The sequence below is a fragment of the Brassica napus genome, chromosome A2 (genome assembly GCF_020379485.1).
Source record: "Brassica napus cultivar Da-Ae chromosome A2, Da-Ae, whole genome shotgun sequence".
NCBI classification, from domain to species: Eukaryota; Viridiplantae; Streptophyta; class Magnoliopsida; order Brassicales; family Brassicaceae; genus Brassica; species Brassica napus.
This window is the reverse complement of record NC_063435.1, coordinates 12,960,222-12,976,863: the sequence shown is the minus strand read 5'-3', so window position 1 is coordinate 12,976,863 and position 16,642 is coordinate 12,960,222. Positions and strand designations below refer to the sequence as shown.

Below are 16,642 nucleotides of genomic sequence, written 5' to 3'. Positions count from 1 at the left end.
CCTGTAAATTAGTGGAACTGCTACTATAAAAAAGGTAAGCTTTCTTACTCCGAGAACCATCTCCTCATTCCATCAAAACAAACATGTATAGTAATTTTCTGAGGAATGGCTGACGCAACAATCTTTCTTTCTGATTCGAAGATCAGGATGCTCTTCCAACGTTCAAGTGTGGTTGCTCCGTTTCTAAGAGGCCAGGAACGTCCGACGCGGTGGGAGTGGATATGCTCCTACTCAATTCACGGGTAAGTTGTGTTCTTCTGTCTTGGGTTCATAGCTAAAATATTTTTCTGGTCATATATTTTAATAAATTTTCCATTGTGTTGAATCCATATCACCAAGCTTTCATGTTTAGGTTTTTGTTTTACATATATTTAGAATAAGACAATTTAAAACCGTTTGTTGATTGTTCTGTCTAATTCACATATGTTCAGGCGATCATGATGCCGGGACACCGTGAATGTCAACCGTAAAACATGGAGAGAGTACAAGTCGTCTAAGGGCCATATACCAAAAGCATAAGGCATGGCTTTAAAAAGTTGGCTAAACTCGCGCATCAGCATGTATGTATAGACCATGTTTCCTGTTAGCTTTTTTTTTAATTCAATATTAAAGTTTAATAAGCTCACTCTGTTGAAAACCAAGGCTCAAGAAATGCTGAAAAACAATGAGATTACCAACCCGGTTGCTACCATGAATTTAGATTTGGGTTGAGGTACGTGTTCTCTACCATTTGCAAATGCAATTCATAATCTTCCCAAAGTCTTTAACTTTCTAAAGTTTTTTTTGTACTTCCAACAGGCAACAGCTTGGATTGGTTTCTCTCTCATATTCATCATCAAATTGCTTTCTGCAGTCTCCAAGTAAGCTATGTTACTTTTACTTGAAAAGTTTCAATCGTTTGTATCAGTAAAAAGTTACTAAGTTGAATCTTTTGTTTACATGTCAAATATTCCTAAGAGGAAGAAGATATACAGTCGTAAAAAAAGAACCAAGCATTGGATATCGACGAGCCAAACACCACCATCCTCACCATTAAAACAATATAAACTATAGCTTCAGGAGATCAGAAAGGTTGTGTGACTTTTACTTATATATTTACATCATTGGTTTTTGGTTTCAATTAAGAGTGGTTACTCAAATGGAGGAAGTCTCTTTTGCAGGTGGTTTGTATTTACCTTTTTGGACTCTAAAGACTTATTACAGTTCTGTTCTTAAACTCATGTTTATAGCGTTAAACTCACTTCAAGCACTGAAATTCATTCATCCATCGCCATTCGCTTCACCTTTCTTGCGAAGTTCATTGAAATTACCACCCCACCTACTACAATTTTCACAGAGCTCTTTAGGTTCCAAAACTTCGGACATCTGACGTCATTGTCTAAAATCTTTCATTTATCCATCATCACCAGTGTTCTGCAATAAAACTAAGTGATGTCTAACTTTCTCTTCGCAGACATCAGCCTCATCAAGACAACCTTCAATGACGATGCCCAGACAACTCCCTTATAGCCATTTATTCTCCTTCGAGGAAGGTTCACAATCTTTTGATACTGTGGCATAATCCAGGTGCTTCGAAATTATATGATTATATTGTCAATGCGGCTGCTTGATTCTATGATTTCCTTCATTTTGGAATAACAAACCTTCTTATTCAGTGTTAGATTTGAAAGCCCGATCACTTTTTTTTGTTTGGTTTTGTGTTCATAAGTTGAAAACTGTAAGAACTACGCTTCAAATTATTCAAAACCAGAAACAAGTGAGAATGATAAGAACAATCAGCGGACGACAGAAAGTAAAACCCGGAAGAAACCAAGACTCTAGATTCTGCAAAGCTTGAACAGATATTACAGATCAACACTCAAGTTTTGATTTTGGTTTACAAGGTCATCAACATCATACTATCTGTAAGGAAGATACAAGGAGACCAGAAAGCCTCAAGAGGAACAATCACTCACTAGATGAATCAAGAGCACAAAGTTGTAGAGATATTTTTAAGTAACGACATGATTATCGTCCATCAATATCTGCTTTCAGTTGCACCTCTTTCACCATTTTCTTAATTTATGTAAGAATGAATAGCTATACAAATATATTCTCTTATAAATAATTGAAAGCCAAGAATAAACAAAAAATATTTATTAGAGGTTTAATCAGTTGTGAATTTGACAAATATTTTCATTAAAATTAATTAAGTATGATAAAAAATGGTTAGATCATAATTCTTCTCTCTTTCAGATAAATATTTTTTTTTTGGAAAAAACCCGTTAAACAAGAAAAAGCTACAATATTTACATAGATATATTTAATATTTTATATAAAGAATACAAAGATCCACAAGTTGAAGTTGAACACAATTAATATATTTACATATCTTTGACAACCGTTTTATTTTCTAAAATGCCACGGAAAATATCTTAAGCTTCTAATTTTTTTTATTAAAATATAATATATATATATTAGATAGTCACATTACAATTTTTTTATTAAAATTACTTAAAAATAATATTATAAAACTTCCAAAGCTGTGTCCCTCTATTTTATTTTAAGTCGTTTTTCAATTTATTTGTTTAATATTATGCAAAACTATTCATAATATTAATAAATTAAAATAAACTGATAAAATAATTTATATCATATAACCTAAAGATAAAGGAAAACATGTTAGGATCTTCTGTAAATCAGTTACTTAAGTAATTTAAATCTGTTACTTAATTATATTAAATGAATAAAATCTACAGTCTTATATATTCATACAGAAAAAAAATTACTTTCCATATGCTTTCATAATTTTTTTAAACACAAAATATGTTTTCATAGGTTTCTTTAACAAATTCATTACATTTTTGCAATTTTAAAAATTAATTAAAAATTTATTTGACTAAATTATTAACATATCCCATGAGCAAACTCCAGTGTACTAATCTGTTTAACATATCAGAAATACAAACAAATTGTAGAGTAAATAATAATCCATGATCTAACATGTAAATTAATACATTTGTATTTTTGATTAGTTTTGCTTTGATAATCTCATAGCATTCAATATTTCCATATCTTTTTATAAGAAATGCAACTTCAGTTTTTTAAGTATGAACACTATGAGCCTATAAACAGATCAACTTAATTGGGATATTGAAAGGATAAGTTTATAAACAAACAAAAATTAAACGAACACAAAATATATTTAACTCGGCCAATGACCATCTGAAAAATACAATCAGTTCATCTTTGTTTCACTTTGTCAATACAAGCTAAAATTACAAATCTGTTGGATAGAAAGTTCTCTGAAACATAACAAATAAAATTTAATCACATTCCAACAATACTCATATAAAACTTGCTTATAACACAAGTAAATCATAGATGTTCTTACACATAATAAATATAACATACATAATCCCTCACCTCCAAAGATTCTTAACAACATAGATGTTCTTATACATTTCTTTTGCAAATGTTGACATAAAATAAACGCAATAAAAATATACAATAATATATAGTTATATACATCATGCATAAATCATAGTTTGCGCGTGCGAACCGACCCTCGTTATTTATAAAAGAAACTTCAAATTTTGTATTTTATATTGTCACTACATATTTTCCCTAGGGACTTGATGCACTCCTCATTTTCACACATCCTGAAAAAACATTTGGTAATGTTGTAGTGGAGTTTTCTGATCTTCTAAAGGGAAACTTTTTCATGTCTTGAATCTAGCAGGCCATGTAGTGTAATCAGGGCCGACTAAATATTTATATGGACCTTTGGGCTAATTTTTTTTAACCTCATAATATTTATGTTTATTTAAAATTAAAATATATTTAAATTTTTTATCATCAACATTTTTATAAATTTGTGATGAAAAAATTATCTACATGTAAAATATTTTGGGGTTCATTTTCAACCAAATTTAATTAATATTGAAATTTGTCTATATATATATACACACACAAAGTATTAGGTTCCTTAATTATCGAGATAGGAAGGACACGGGGCGGTTGCACCATTTGTCCCCCTACGTTAGCCGGTCATGAGTGCAACTTTCTCGTGTTTCTGCCATTAATGTAGTTGTTGTAACTGTCAAAAACCACTTCTATGTTTGTATTGCTGTAATGGAAAATATATTTTCTTGTGAAGGCATATGTTATTGCTATAACCGATATCTTTAAATTTTCCGTAAATTTTTGAAGCGTTACTTTTGGTTTTATATGATTTTAGCGTTATTTCCATGATTGATCGATAAGACCGAAGAACGATTCATATCGGTCTTATCGAAGACAAAGTAGAAGTCAATTTGTTAAAAGATATATGATTGAATCAGGTTTTTAAGCTAAAATTTGATTTGAAGTCTCCAGTATGCCCAAGGCTGTAGAAAGCTGTCTCTTTAATTACATGGAATCTTAAACAAAAGAAGATATTCATAAGAGTTCCAAATTAAGTATACAATTTCCAGGATTTCATAAATGTGGTAACTAAATGAATGAAAGAACAAGATGTTTGTTAGTTGATATACATAGCTACACAGATTAAATGATTACCTTTCATATTAGTACTGAATTCAATACTATGTGCTATAAGCTACTAATATCAATTTTTGTGAAGTCATGCATATAATAAATAGTTTTTCTGTTTCAATTTAGTTGTCGTTGTACAGTAAAATCTTTGTTTTAAAATAAATGTTGTTTTATAGTTTCATTGCAAAATTTATTGACTTATATTATAATCTATTTTTCTATTGGTTGAAATGTGAATATGTATATTGGTAATAATATTTTATTTAGTAAATATAAAATTAAATATTTTTTAATCTATGTACCAAAATCAGAAACGACAATTAAGATGAAACGGAAAAAATAATATTTAGCTTCCGCACAAAACCCTAGTGACTAAAAGAGAGTAAGAAGAGAATTGTCTATGGAGAGTACATCTAAACATACGAATCCAAATGTTCATATTAGGATAAAATTAATTTAAAATCAAAAGAACTTAAAAATATAATTGAGAATGTCATTGTTATATTATCATGAAACTGTTTTTAATTTTTTTAATAGCTATTTTACGGACATAATTTTCAAATTTAAAAAGATGGTCTTGAAGCGGCTCCGGCTACCCAGCCAAGCGAATGAGGATCACCGGTAAACTGATCATAACCACTCGGATTACCTCTTATCTCTCCCTGGCCCGGTCCAGACGGTGGTGATGCTGTCGGGGCTGGCGGTGGACCTCCTCCTCCGCCTTCTTCTTCTTCATCTTTAAGTGGAAGCCTTTCAAAAGTTGCGTTAGAGAACGATGCAGCCATCAGTATAACTGGACCTGAAGCCACAAGCGGAGCCACCACGCTTCCGCCAATGACCTGACCTTGTCCACCAGAAAGAAAGATTGACAGCCCACCTGATCCCGGTGGCGCCGGCGGCGGAAGCACCGTACCAGTGATGGAAAGAATGTCAAACTTTCCATGTAAAGTCACAACCCCTCCAACTCCGGCTCCAGTTCCACCATTATTCCCATGAATCGTCACCGGCTGACGGAGTACGACGTTAGCCACCGTGCCGTTACCACTGAGCACGGAGACACCTCTCCCTCTCCGGCGAGCGTAAGTGTTGACGCTCTCAACTATGTCGGCTCCAGATGAGACTTCAAGAACATGAGATCTAAGGACGTTAGGGCTATCTCTTGTCACAATCACCGGTGGCTTCGGCTTGTTCTTAGATCCCGGAGGACGTCCACGTGGACGCTTCCCGGGAGTTGATCCCGACGTAACCGGGTCGGAATCAAGTCGACCCGAGTCCTTGTTGGAGTCAGATTCATCATCTGGCTGAAGCTGGAGATGAGGTTGAGGTTGAGCCTGAGCCTGTTGCTGAAGTTGGTTGTGAAGCTCAGACCTAAAGAGGCCATGGAAGTATCTAGAAGCTCCTCCGGATTGATCGTAACCACCGTCCATCACCGCCGCATCTACTGGTTATTGTTCTTTTGGTTCAAATGTAATGATATTGTGAGGGTGAAGAGTTCTTCATATAGAGAAACTTTGGTGAGATACAGTAGAAAAGTCAAATTTCAGGGAGTGAAGAGCCAATAGCTTGTGTTGATCGGTTACACAAACCGACGAAAATGAGCAAAGAGACACAACTCAAACGGGTGCTACTTGTGTGTTAAACCCTAACTCGCTTTAGGACAAGAAATGAGTAGTTTCTTCACTTGAGACGGTGTCGTATTTGAGTGATGTGAAAAGAGTTGAGAAGCTTCAAATTATTTCATGTACCCTGAAAGTGAGTGACTCTGCAGTACTTTTGTTGAAGGGTGAAAGCCATAAAAATATACACAACGAGAATTTAGCTTAAAATTATTCCTTTTACATTTTTTAAAAAATTAGATCCAATAATCATAGTTTTGAATATTAAAATACTATATACACATACCGCATATGATAGTATATACATATAATACAAGAGAAGACAAGGATTTCGAGTTTTCTTCTCTGGATATATTCGTTTTTTTTGGCTTATAGCTAATAGCGGAGAAAATAAAGAAATTATTTTTGACAAAAAAAAAATTATTTTTACACTTCAAGCTTAAAAATAACATGAATTAAGGCCAGACATAGTATGAATAGAAGATTAAAGAGACTTATACTATTTTATTGTTGGAACATATTATATAGAATCAAATATGATTTATGTGAGGAATGATAACGCCATATCTTGGCAAATACATAGTTCAGTTCCGGTCCATAATTATTAATGGACACTGATTCAGAATTTTGCAATACTAACCAAAAATATGGACTAGTGGGTAATCTTTTTTCTTAAAAAGATTTGGTGATCTACCTAGTATTCAAGTTATAAATCAAAGTATTTATTATTGCTAGTTCAATTCGACTTGAGAATAAATGATTTATATTTTAGAGATTGTATTATTGATCCAAATATCCAAAATATTATGGGAGGAAATCTAAAATTGGTATTAAAAAAATATGAAACCTCAATGCAAATACTAGTTACGTACAGGTCTTCGTTCCAATATAATATTTTTTTTGGTTAACCGTTCCAATATAATATAACTATCAATGAATACTGATGTTTTTTTAAGACAAATGGATCAAATCCATTTTGTGTTATTGTAGTATAGGTTTATTATTTTGGGACATCGAGTTATTGCTTTTCAACGATTTAGAATTCTTATAATTATTTAATCCGACCGTACTTTGTAGATTAAAAAGCATCTTATATTATATAATTTGCACGCATATTCCCTCCTCTATGCTGCTTCTCGATCATGGTGGACAGGCTATATATTTTTGAATTTGAAATTCTTACGCGACCCCTCATAATTTGGTGGTGTCTAAAACCAAAAAGGTCTGAATCAACCTATAGCAATATATTGTTGCTAAGAAGTCTCCGATTAAAACTCTACTCTCTATGTCATTAATGTGTTAACCATTATATCACAATCAATATTCAGAATTTAGGACTACATTCTAATTACATAATGTTTTTGGCACCTAAAATATAAAATTTGTGAGCTTTTAGTTCATGATAGATCAAATTTATACCAAAGTTTCCCACTTGTTAAATAGGTAGAATTAAATATATTCAATTTTACTGTACTAACATAACTAAGAATTAGTTAAGGGTAAGTAGGTAAGAGTGACTAAATATTTATCATATTAACTTTATCTCATATGTATATACTGTCAAATATATGAAATTAAATTAATATATAGATAGATGAATATTTATATGCATGTGGTGAGATGGTAAAAATACGTGCATGCCTAAAAGCATTTGTGTGCACGCATTAAAATAGTCGAATCATGTTTTCTGGTTGAATGATCAAAGCATGTTAGGTTCTTTAGACTGAATGTTCATATGTGAAAGCTTTAAGATATGAGAAATAGTATAGTAGCCACTAGCCAAAGAAGAAAATCAACTGTCGAGAACTGTTAAACCAGAGTAATTAAAAGCCTGATATGGAAAGTTATAGGGAACTTTGAGAGGAGTAGAAACAAAAATTTGTCTAACTGTAAATATACAATGTACATCTAGTTCTTTTATTGTTAACATATTTTGTGTAGTCATTTTTGAAGTCACAGAGTCGGAGAAATTGATATATTTTTTCACCATGATTATAGAATACTAGAAGTCAATAGAATAATAGACAAAATGATGCAAAAGAAAGACTCTGAAGGTATATGCTATTGTTGTATCTATGATCTATCTACTTGCTTCTATCAACTTAAGCGAGATTGTGAACATGTTCTATCGCACATGGATAAGAGTAAGACCCACACATGATGAAAGTGAGACCTGATATCGGAGACGTCCATTTGTTTGACAGGTGCAATCGGACGACTCATGACGTAGCGATGCAATCGCACAGTCTGGTTGATCCACACGTGCACGGAAGCAAAGTCACGTGCGGTCAAAATGGCAGAGCAGAGCTAAGCTGTTTTACCACGTCGAGGCTGTCGGAAGCATCGGTACTTGATCCACGTGGAGGTTTCCCCCAATTTATCTTCCTACGCAAAGTTATTAAAAATACCTCGAGCCTCGTATTTATTATTATATTATTTTGAGTTCTCTATTATTTTCTCATTACATTTGTACCAAAATTCTCAATTATATGTAAAAAGACACTTGGAAAATGATTGATTGCATGTTTATACCATGATATTTTATCACAAACATGATACGACCCCTCATGCACATTTTATTTTAAGAAATATATACGAGTTGGTGAGTTTTTTTTTTGCAAGGACGAGTTTTTTTTTTTGATAATCCAGATATCCGGACCTCTTACTTATTCTGACTATCCCACTGCGTTCAACTGAAACTAGCGAGAAATGTATTGGAGGCCAAACGAAAACCATGTTAAATCTGTTGTGATCGAGGCTTGAACTCGTGATGGCGAGCACCTCAACCGAAGTTCTTTTACCATCAGACCACGACGAGTTGATGAGTTTGAACCGACTTTTTCTTTCATCTGAAAGATTTTCATTAAATATGACAACCAGGACAGTTTTTACACAAAAAATATTAAATACAACTCCAACCCATGTGAAACTAAACTAAGGGGGAACGCTCATAATCAAACAAAAGAGATAACCAAGACTGCTGCCCCAAAGCGACTATGACTAGAACATGTTCTGCACTACTACTTCGAGCAATAAAAATGAGCACTCCTGTTAGCGGTGAAAGGTTCAAACAAAACCTGCCACTCCAAAAATTAGAAAGCAATAACAAGGCCATGGGTCTATACTAGTCGATTCTCCTAAACTTTACAGTTTTAAAATATTATTGGACACTAGTTGCTTAAACTAGCGACATTCAAGAAAGATTAGTCAGTGCATAATGTATAACCTCCAATCTTTCCTACAAAACCATCATATCAAGTACTGATAACATCACTATACTAGAACATTCGTGACAAAAATCATTCATAATAATATATTGTATTTAATTATATATTTGCAACCTAACATGTGACCTCCGAATGGACCGAATCTTATATAGTCTTCGCTGGACCTCACATTGCATAATGCATTGCATCTGTTAGTGGTAATTATAAAAAGTCCTAGGAATTAATACCCATACAAAAATGAATTCATTCCCGTCCCTTTTCCCACGTGGCACACCCGATGGATTAGATTTTGGATTGAGATCATCTCTGGACCCATTACATAAATACATATATGTATTTTTTTCTTACTAAAAGGAGAGAGTTTGGCCGATAGGGGATGAATCAAAAACTTAGTCTATTGGCTTCAAAGTGTATGTAACATGAATTATGCATAGTATATATTTGATGGTTGTATCAAATGTATAGATATATATGGCTAAATCAGTGAGTTGTTGAGCAATGTAACTATTTTCCAACAATCCAATGAAGCGATTAGTTAAATAATAAGCTAATAAAACATTCTTTTAAATTCTTGACAAAGTATTAAAAAGAAGTTTGACAAAAGAAGAGTGTTATAAATAGATAATCCATTGAATTTGTTGATGACTTTTATAAAAGCGGATAATGAAACGAGAAGATCACGGGACAATACTTTTGACAATACACTTTCTCTTTATTATAAACTTTAGCGATGTATGATCAGCCACTAACCCATTAGCCCCATCCACCAATTATATATCACGTCTTTTTGAACATTATTTTTACTTTGAGTTAATGTAATACAGATTATTGATCAAACTTGATTAATATATGGTGATAGTTGAAAATGTTTGTGCTAATTTCCTTGCTAAAAGGCGATGAGTACAGAGAATTTAATTTGCCTATGTGCTAATTTCCTTGCTAAAAAGCGAGAGTACAGAGAATTTAATTTGCCTATGTAAATCACATTCATCCGATAGATCTGGATTCTACATTAATGTAACACAGATTATTGATCAAACTTGATTAATATATGGTGTTAGTTGAGAAAAGATAATGAAGTTGGCTCGAGAAAAGGGGCCCACATGTCAACCTAACCGTAACGGACTTTGTGAGTTATTGTCGCGAATTTGGGCCCAAGTAGAGACCCACACACAGACCAAACAAATTGTAAACAGTATTTAGAGTGGCCCAATATCGTATACCCTTCAGTCTCGTTTTCATCGAATAAAATCGTCAACCCGAGACCTGGCTACCGGTTGAACTGATAGATGACCCGACATGTAATTTGAGTCGACTTAAATTGTTATATTTATAATATTTTAATATATTTATGAGAGTCTAGATAAATGGTGGGGGATATGTCGAATGTGATGCTCTAATTTTACAAATATTAGCTATACAATTTTTTAATCAAACTATTTTTTCATCAAGTTGTAACTATAATGAATCAATATTTAAGAAGATGCATAGTAAAAAAATAGATTTGATTATCAACTATTCATTTACGTCTATTATAATTTACGCCTGCAAAAAATATAATTATTTGTTTATTTATTTAGTTTACTCTTTCTGTTGACATGTTATTAGAATCTTTGATGTTTTTCTTTTGGCTTATTTTAAATGTAAAAATTAATTTTATTATTTATATTAGACATTTAAATATTTATTAATTTTTTTAATTTTTTTATTATATATCTAGTTTCTAATTTGTTAGAATTTAATATATGTATATATAATGGGCAATTTTCTCAAATAACATTTTTTTAAAACTTTTGTCACAAAATAGTCTTCAATAAGGAAAACGACTATTTATTTTGAAAATTTTAATTTTAATTTTTTTATTTTTTTAAATATGAAACTCTATCTTCAAAACTCCACCACTTAACTTTAAATTCTATGGTATAAATGTATTTTTATATTTTAATAAAAAATTATTTTTTTAATTTGGAGCTATTTTGTGGAAATAAAATAAAAGGGACTACCCCTAAAAAATTTATCATATATAATTATAATTTAAAATTGATTAAACTATTGATCCATAATTCATTTGAAGGTCAGCTCAATGACCCAATGAACCAGAAAATAATCTGGCTCAGTGTCGGGTTTAAAAACAGTGTCCAAGTCAGATTTAAAAAGATTGGAGTAAACCAAAACAAACAAAGTTAAACAACTCAAGGATGTGAATGCATAGGTGGAGTCTTATGAAAGCAAATAGGATCCGTATCTTTTTTTTTTGGACAACAAGTATCTTATTACCACTTACCTAAAACTACTAAAGAGAGATGTCCCAACACACATGCAGTTCATATAATATTATAAATGAAATGAAACAAACAGAGAAAAATCCTGAGTGTTCTTGTCCCCAAACGTAACTGCATACATTTTTATCATATGAACACCATTTCCTAACAAACACCAGACAAAGATTAGACATATATCAAAGAAGAACATGAATTATCCATGAGTGAGAGAGAAAAGAAGAAACATGTTCTCGCTCTCTATCTCACCCTTAATCCCCAAAAAAGAGTTTCAAGTTAAACAAAAAAAAACAATTAAGCTTTTATTGAACAAAACAAGGCAAGGCACCACCCACATGGCTAAACATGTCCACCAGAGAGTTATGAGTGAATGAGTTGTAAAAGCCTGCCTTCTTTAGATTTTTTGTCCTTCTAGTTTTGGGCCACACAGATGACGACAATGATGACTCAGATCATGTTGTTGTCGTTGCTCCAGATATGTCTCTGCTGGATCTATTGTATTTCATGTGACTCTTCACAAGTTGTCCAGCTGCTATTGCTGACATTAAAGATAACTCTCCCGCCAAAACTGCTCCCGCCACTATCGTCGCTAGCCTCCTTGAGTTCATCCCCGGCGACTCCGTGCTCGCTCCTTTAACTCCCAGCAGGTTTAAACACGCTGATTGAGACGCAAGCTGTGTTCCTCCTCCCACTGTCCCCACCTGAGAGAGATTCCAAGACCAAAACCAAAATCAAATCTCGCAAATTCAAAAAAACTCCATACATTTTGATTAATTTACCTCAATAGATGGCATAGTGACGGAGACGTGGATGTCTTTCCCGTCGTTAATGGCTTCCATCATTGTGATGCATTGAGAGCTCTCTACGTTTTGAGCTGGATCTTGGCCAGTAGCTATGAACACAGCAGAGACTATGTTGCTGGCGTGAGCGTTGAATCCACCTAGAGAGCCTGCAACAGCAGAGCCAGTGAGGTTCTTGAGCATGTTCAGCTCCACTAAAGCAGCCACGCTCGTTTTCAACACCTTGTTAACAATCTCTCCTTTGATTACTGCCTCGCAAACCACTGATTTGCCACGTCCCTCGATCCAGTTCACAGCTGCAGGTTTCTTGTCCGAACAGAAGTTACCTGAAACAATTAAACACAAAAATATCAAAATTTAAGCTAAATCTAGAGTCAAATGAATCACGCACAGAAGAAAGGGACTCACCGGAGATTCCGATGACATCCATGTCAGGAAAATCATCAGTGAGGAACTCAAGAACATTCTGGACACCTTTGGATACCATATTCATCCCCATAGCATCACCAGTGCTACAACTAAACCTTACATAAGCATTCTTTCCCGCAAGTGTACACTTAACACTCTGCAGCCTCGCGAATCTACTTGACCTGCAAACCACAAGAACACTTCGTCAGTGGATCAAATTTCAAATCTTTAAATCAAATCACTATTATCCTTTTTTTTGTAACACAGTCACTATTATCCTAAACCTGAAAACAACCAAACAAAAAAATCCAAAACCAGACCAGAATTTACAAAAAATTTCAAACTGTTTCTATTTCTCTAAACACGAAAACCCAAAAAACCAAGAAGCAAACAGATATCAGAATATTTGAAATATAATAAAAAAATATTAATTATTTTTAATTTCTATACATATAATATAATTTATAAATAAAAAATAACCAGAAAAACCCAAAATTATCTGAATCATTTTCGGTCTCTCCAGGTTTAACTTGGGTTTTTGTGATTTTTTCGGTTTTTTTGCTTTTGTCCACTTCGGGTTTTATAAAAATCGAAACCCGTCCGAACCGACTCGATCCGACAAATGTCCTAACACTGGTCCTAAATACCCCAACCCAAATGTCCTAACACTACTTCATTCTAGACTCATCAGTCATCATCATGCATATGCACAAAAAGTCAAATCAAAAGAGATGAGACATGGACCTGTTGAAGACAACAGCCAACGTGTCAAAGTTCTCAGGATCCTCCAAGAAAAACTTAAGCTCCGAAGCCCTCCTCGCCGACGCGAACCTAACCACAGGCGCTCTCGTCATACCATCCTTAACCACCGTACTCGTCGCTCCACCAGAGACATACATAGCCTTGCATCCTCTATTAGTGCTAGCAACCAAACACCCTTCCGTCGTAGCCATCGGAACAGAGTACTCATACCCGTCAAGCAACAAAGGCCCAGCGATCCCCACGGGTATCTGCACGTACCCGACAGGCATCTCGCAGCATTGCCCCAATATCGACTCGTAATCGAACCCATCCAACGGTAACCCTTCGATCGACCTCCCGGTGATCCTCTGCAGCGCCTCGCGCCGTATCGTCGCCGCTCTCTTGCAGTCTCCAAGACGGGACTCGAGGGAGTAGGAAGGGATCGCGCCGTGGATTACGGATTTCACTATCTCCTCGTCTTCCTCCGGAAACGTCGGATCGGGAATCGGCGATTTGGCGACGGAGACGATCGGTGATGGGGGTGGATCTAGAGAGTAATTTAGTATGGGGTGCAAAATGTAATTTAAACAAAGATTAGGATATATAAATAAATAAAATTTAGATTAATTATTTAAAGAGGCACGTGCCACACCTCTTTCCAAATCCAACCGACGTCCGCCCCTGGGTGGGCACGTGACGAGGCGGTGGTCTTCGAAATCGTTAGTATCGGTGTCGTTGGTGTCGGCGCGTGAGATGAACGATTGGACGAAGTCGATGCCGAAGAAGCCTAGGAGGTAGATGAAGGAGGCGACGAGGGCGATGAGCGCGCCGAGCTCGGTGACGGTGACGACGTGGAGAGGGGTGTTGTAACGGATCTTGTCGCGCCAGCGGTGGAGGAGGTAGTAGGCGACGGAGAAGAAGAGAGTGAAGAAGACGGCGTTGGTGAGGTAGAGAGGGAGAGGGAGCGCGTCCGACGCCTTGGGAGGAATCGTTGTTGTCCGGCGTTGATCGTCATCGTCGGAGAAGCGGTTAGGGTTGTTAACCGGCGGTTTAGGAGGCCTCCGTCGGATATCCATTGGAAGGAGTATCCAAAGCGAGAGGGAGGATGGTGAGGTGGCGTGATAAGTGTGGAGCTAGAGAGAGAGACGAGCATGTTTTATAGGAGACGAACGCGCTTTTCTGTTGTTTTTTTTTTTTTAATTTACTTTCAACATTGTCTATTATTAGTCATTTAATTCACGATTTATTTCCATGATACGAATTAAATTAAATAAATCAAAACTTGGTATATATTCCATATGACATATATAACTGGAATGTATATAAACGTGTGAGAACACTTTTTTAAAAATGAAAATGTTGTATCAAAGCTAATTTTATTCAGAAAATATGTAAGCATATTAAATGTTTTACATATGGGTACTACAAAATACCATTTTCCCCTCTTTTTTTGACTAAACCAGTTTCCCCTTTTTCTTAAAATAAAATCTCTTGTGATTAATTTCTCTTAATTTTATTTGATAATAAAATGCTTTCATTGTATCATCATCACATTAACATATACTCCCTATGTTTTAAAATGTTATATATTTTATATTTTCTAAACATTTTTATAAAACATATCAAATTTTCAAAATTTTGTGATTATCTATTTTCCATAATTTTAAGTCGATGAATATTCAATAAATGCAATTAAGTTTTTTGGAGTTTGTAATTAGTTAATAAAATATGCATTAAAAACGTAAAAAATATAAATTTTTTTGAAACAAATTTTTTTTCTAGAATATAAAATTTTATGAAAAGGATGGAGTATATATCTATAGCTAAGATTAAATGTGACACTGATTTTTGTATATAAATGGTGCGTTTATCTATGCCTTTTTGTTTTGTTAAAACTGGAAGTTCTGGGTTTTAGCCTTTAATATCCCTTAGAAGATCAATATTAAGATATTCTGATTTTAAAAAATTGGTTATTTATGCGTTTTGGGACTTTAAATACCTTTTATTGGCAATTTCTTTTCGAAGCTGTTCGTATCATTTTTTCCTCTTATTTGGCATTTTTCAGAACATAGAAATCAGAAATCAACACTTCATATGGAGAATCATTTTTAAATAAATTTTAAGTCGAATTTTTGTACACGTTATTCATTTTAAGATATAAATAGAGTAATTAATGTAAATATACACTGCGATTATGGGATTTTTATAAGTTCTACACGTTGTAACTTGTAAGAGAAATGTAATATCCTATGATATTGTTCTTTAGGAAACGTAATATACAAATAAATGAATGATATTAAATTATGGCATACGCTATTTCTTAAACATGTGAAATTTCAAAATTATGATATAAACAAATTAAAATAATAATAAATCTAAATGACAGCAACACACATCTAAGTATTAAAATTAAGGATTAATTAAGTGAGGTGGAGTACCTAATCGATTTGTCATAATGAAGCAGTGGAAGTCACATTGTCACGTTCTGAATCTGGTCGACTAGACCTTACTCGAAGTAAGCAGACAAATCAAACCAACCCATCCCCGATGTTATAATAATGAGAAACTAAATACTGCTAATCCTTGATTTGCTCTAATTTTTTTATTTGGTTTATATTTTTAGATTCCTTTGCACAAACGTACAAATCCTTCTCTAATTTTTTTATTACGCAAAAAGGTTAATACACTTAATCAGGAGGAGAAAACAAATTAGTAGACAAAAATGGAAATTAAGAAGAGAAATTTGTGCAAATCCATGGTTTTATGTCGGAACCTTGATCGCATGTTATTTGAACAGTTCTCAAACTACGGATAATCGGCGTTTATTAAACGCTGCCGTTTGGTTAGATGAGTGATTCCTATTTCAATCCTCTGTAACACTCATTCTTAAACCCTGCTCACTCTTGTAATTTTGGTAAATTTGCTAGCCACGAGAACATTTCAGTGTTCTTGAAACTTCTCAAATCTCTCATCACCTGTATCTGCACAGCCTGAGGCTAAGTGTTTTTTTTTTGAAAAAGATGAGGCCAAGTTATTAATGTGTTAGTGCCACTACT

At 34.0% G+C, this 16,642-nt stretch overlaps 2 protein-coding genes across 2 annotated transcripts; both read right to left on the bottom strand.

Annotated features, from left to right (window-relative positions):
* Positions 1 to 4,970: 4,970 nt before the first annotated feature.
* Positions 4,971 to 6,294, bottom strand: LOC106422551 (AT-hook motif nuclear-localized protein 29). Its single transcript, XM_013863344.3, has one exon. It carries the CDS (start codon positions 5,940 to 5,942, stop codon positions 5,079 to 5,081), a length of 864 nt encoding a protein of 287 aa, XP_013718798.2. The 5' UTR covers positions 5,943 to 6,294; the 3' UTR covers positions 4,971 to 5,078.
* A 5,370-nt stretch (positions 6,295 to 11,664) lies between these two features.
* LOC106397583 (3-hydroxy-3-methylglutaryl-coenzyme A reductase 1) lies at positions 11,665 to 14,765 on the bottom strand. The gene is made up of 5 exons (XM_048758141.1): positions 14,239 to 14,765; positions 13,590 to 14,133; positions 12,846 to 13,027; positions 12,417 to 12,763; positions 11,665 to 12,338 (listed from the first exon to the last, which is right to left on the bottom strand). The coding sequence occupies exons 1-5, from the start codon at positions 14,660 to 14,662 to the stop codon at positions 12,090 to 12,092; spliced, it is 1,746 nt and encodes a 581-aa protein (XP_048614098.1). The 5' UTR covers positions 14,663 to 14,765; the 3' UTR covers positions 11,665 to 12,089.
* Positions 14,766 to 16,642: the final 1,877 nt, after the last annotated feature.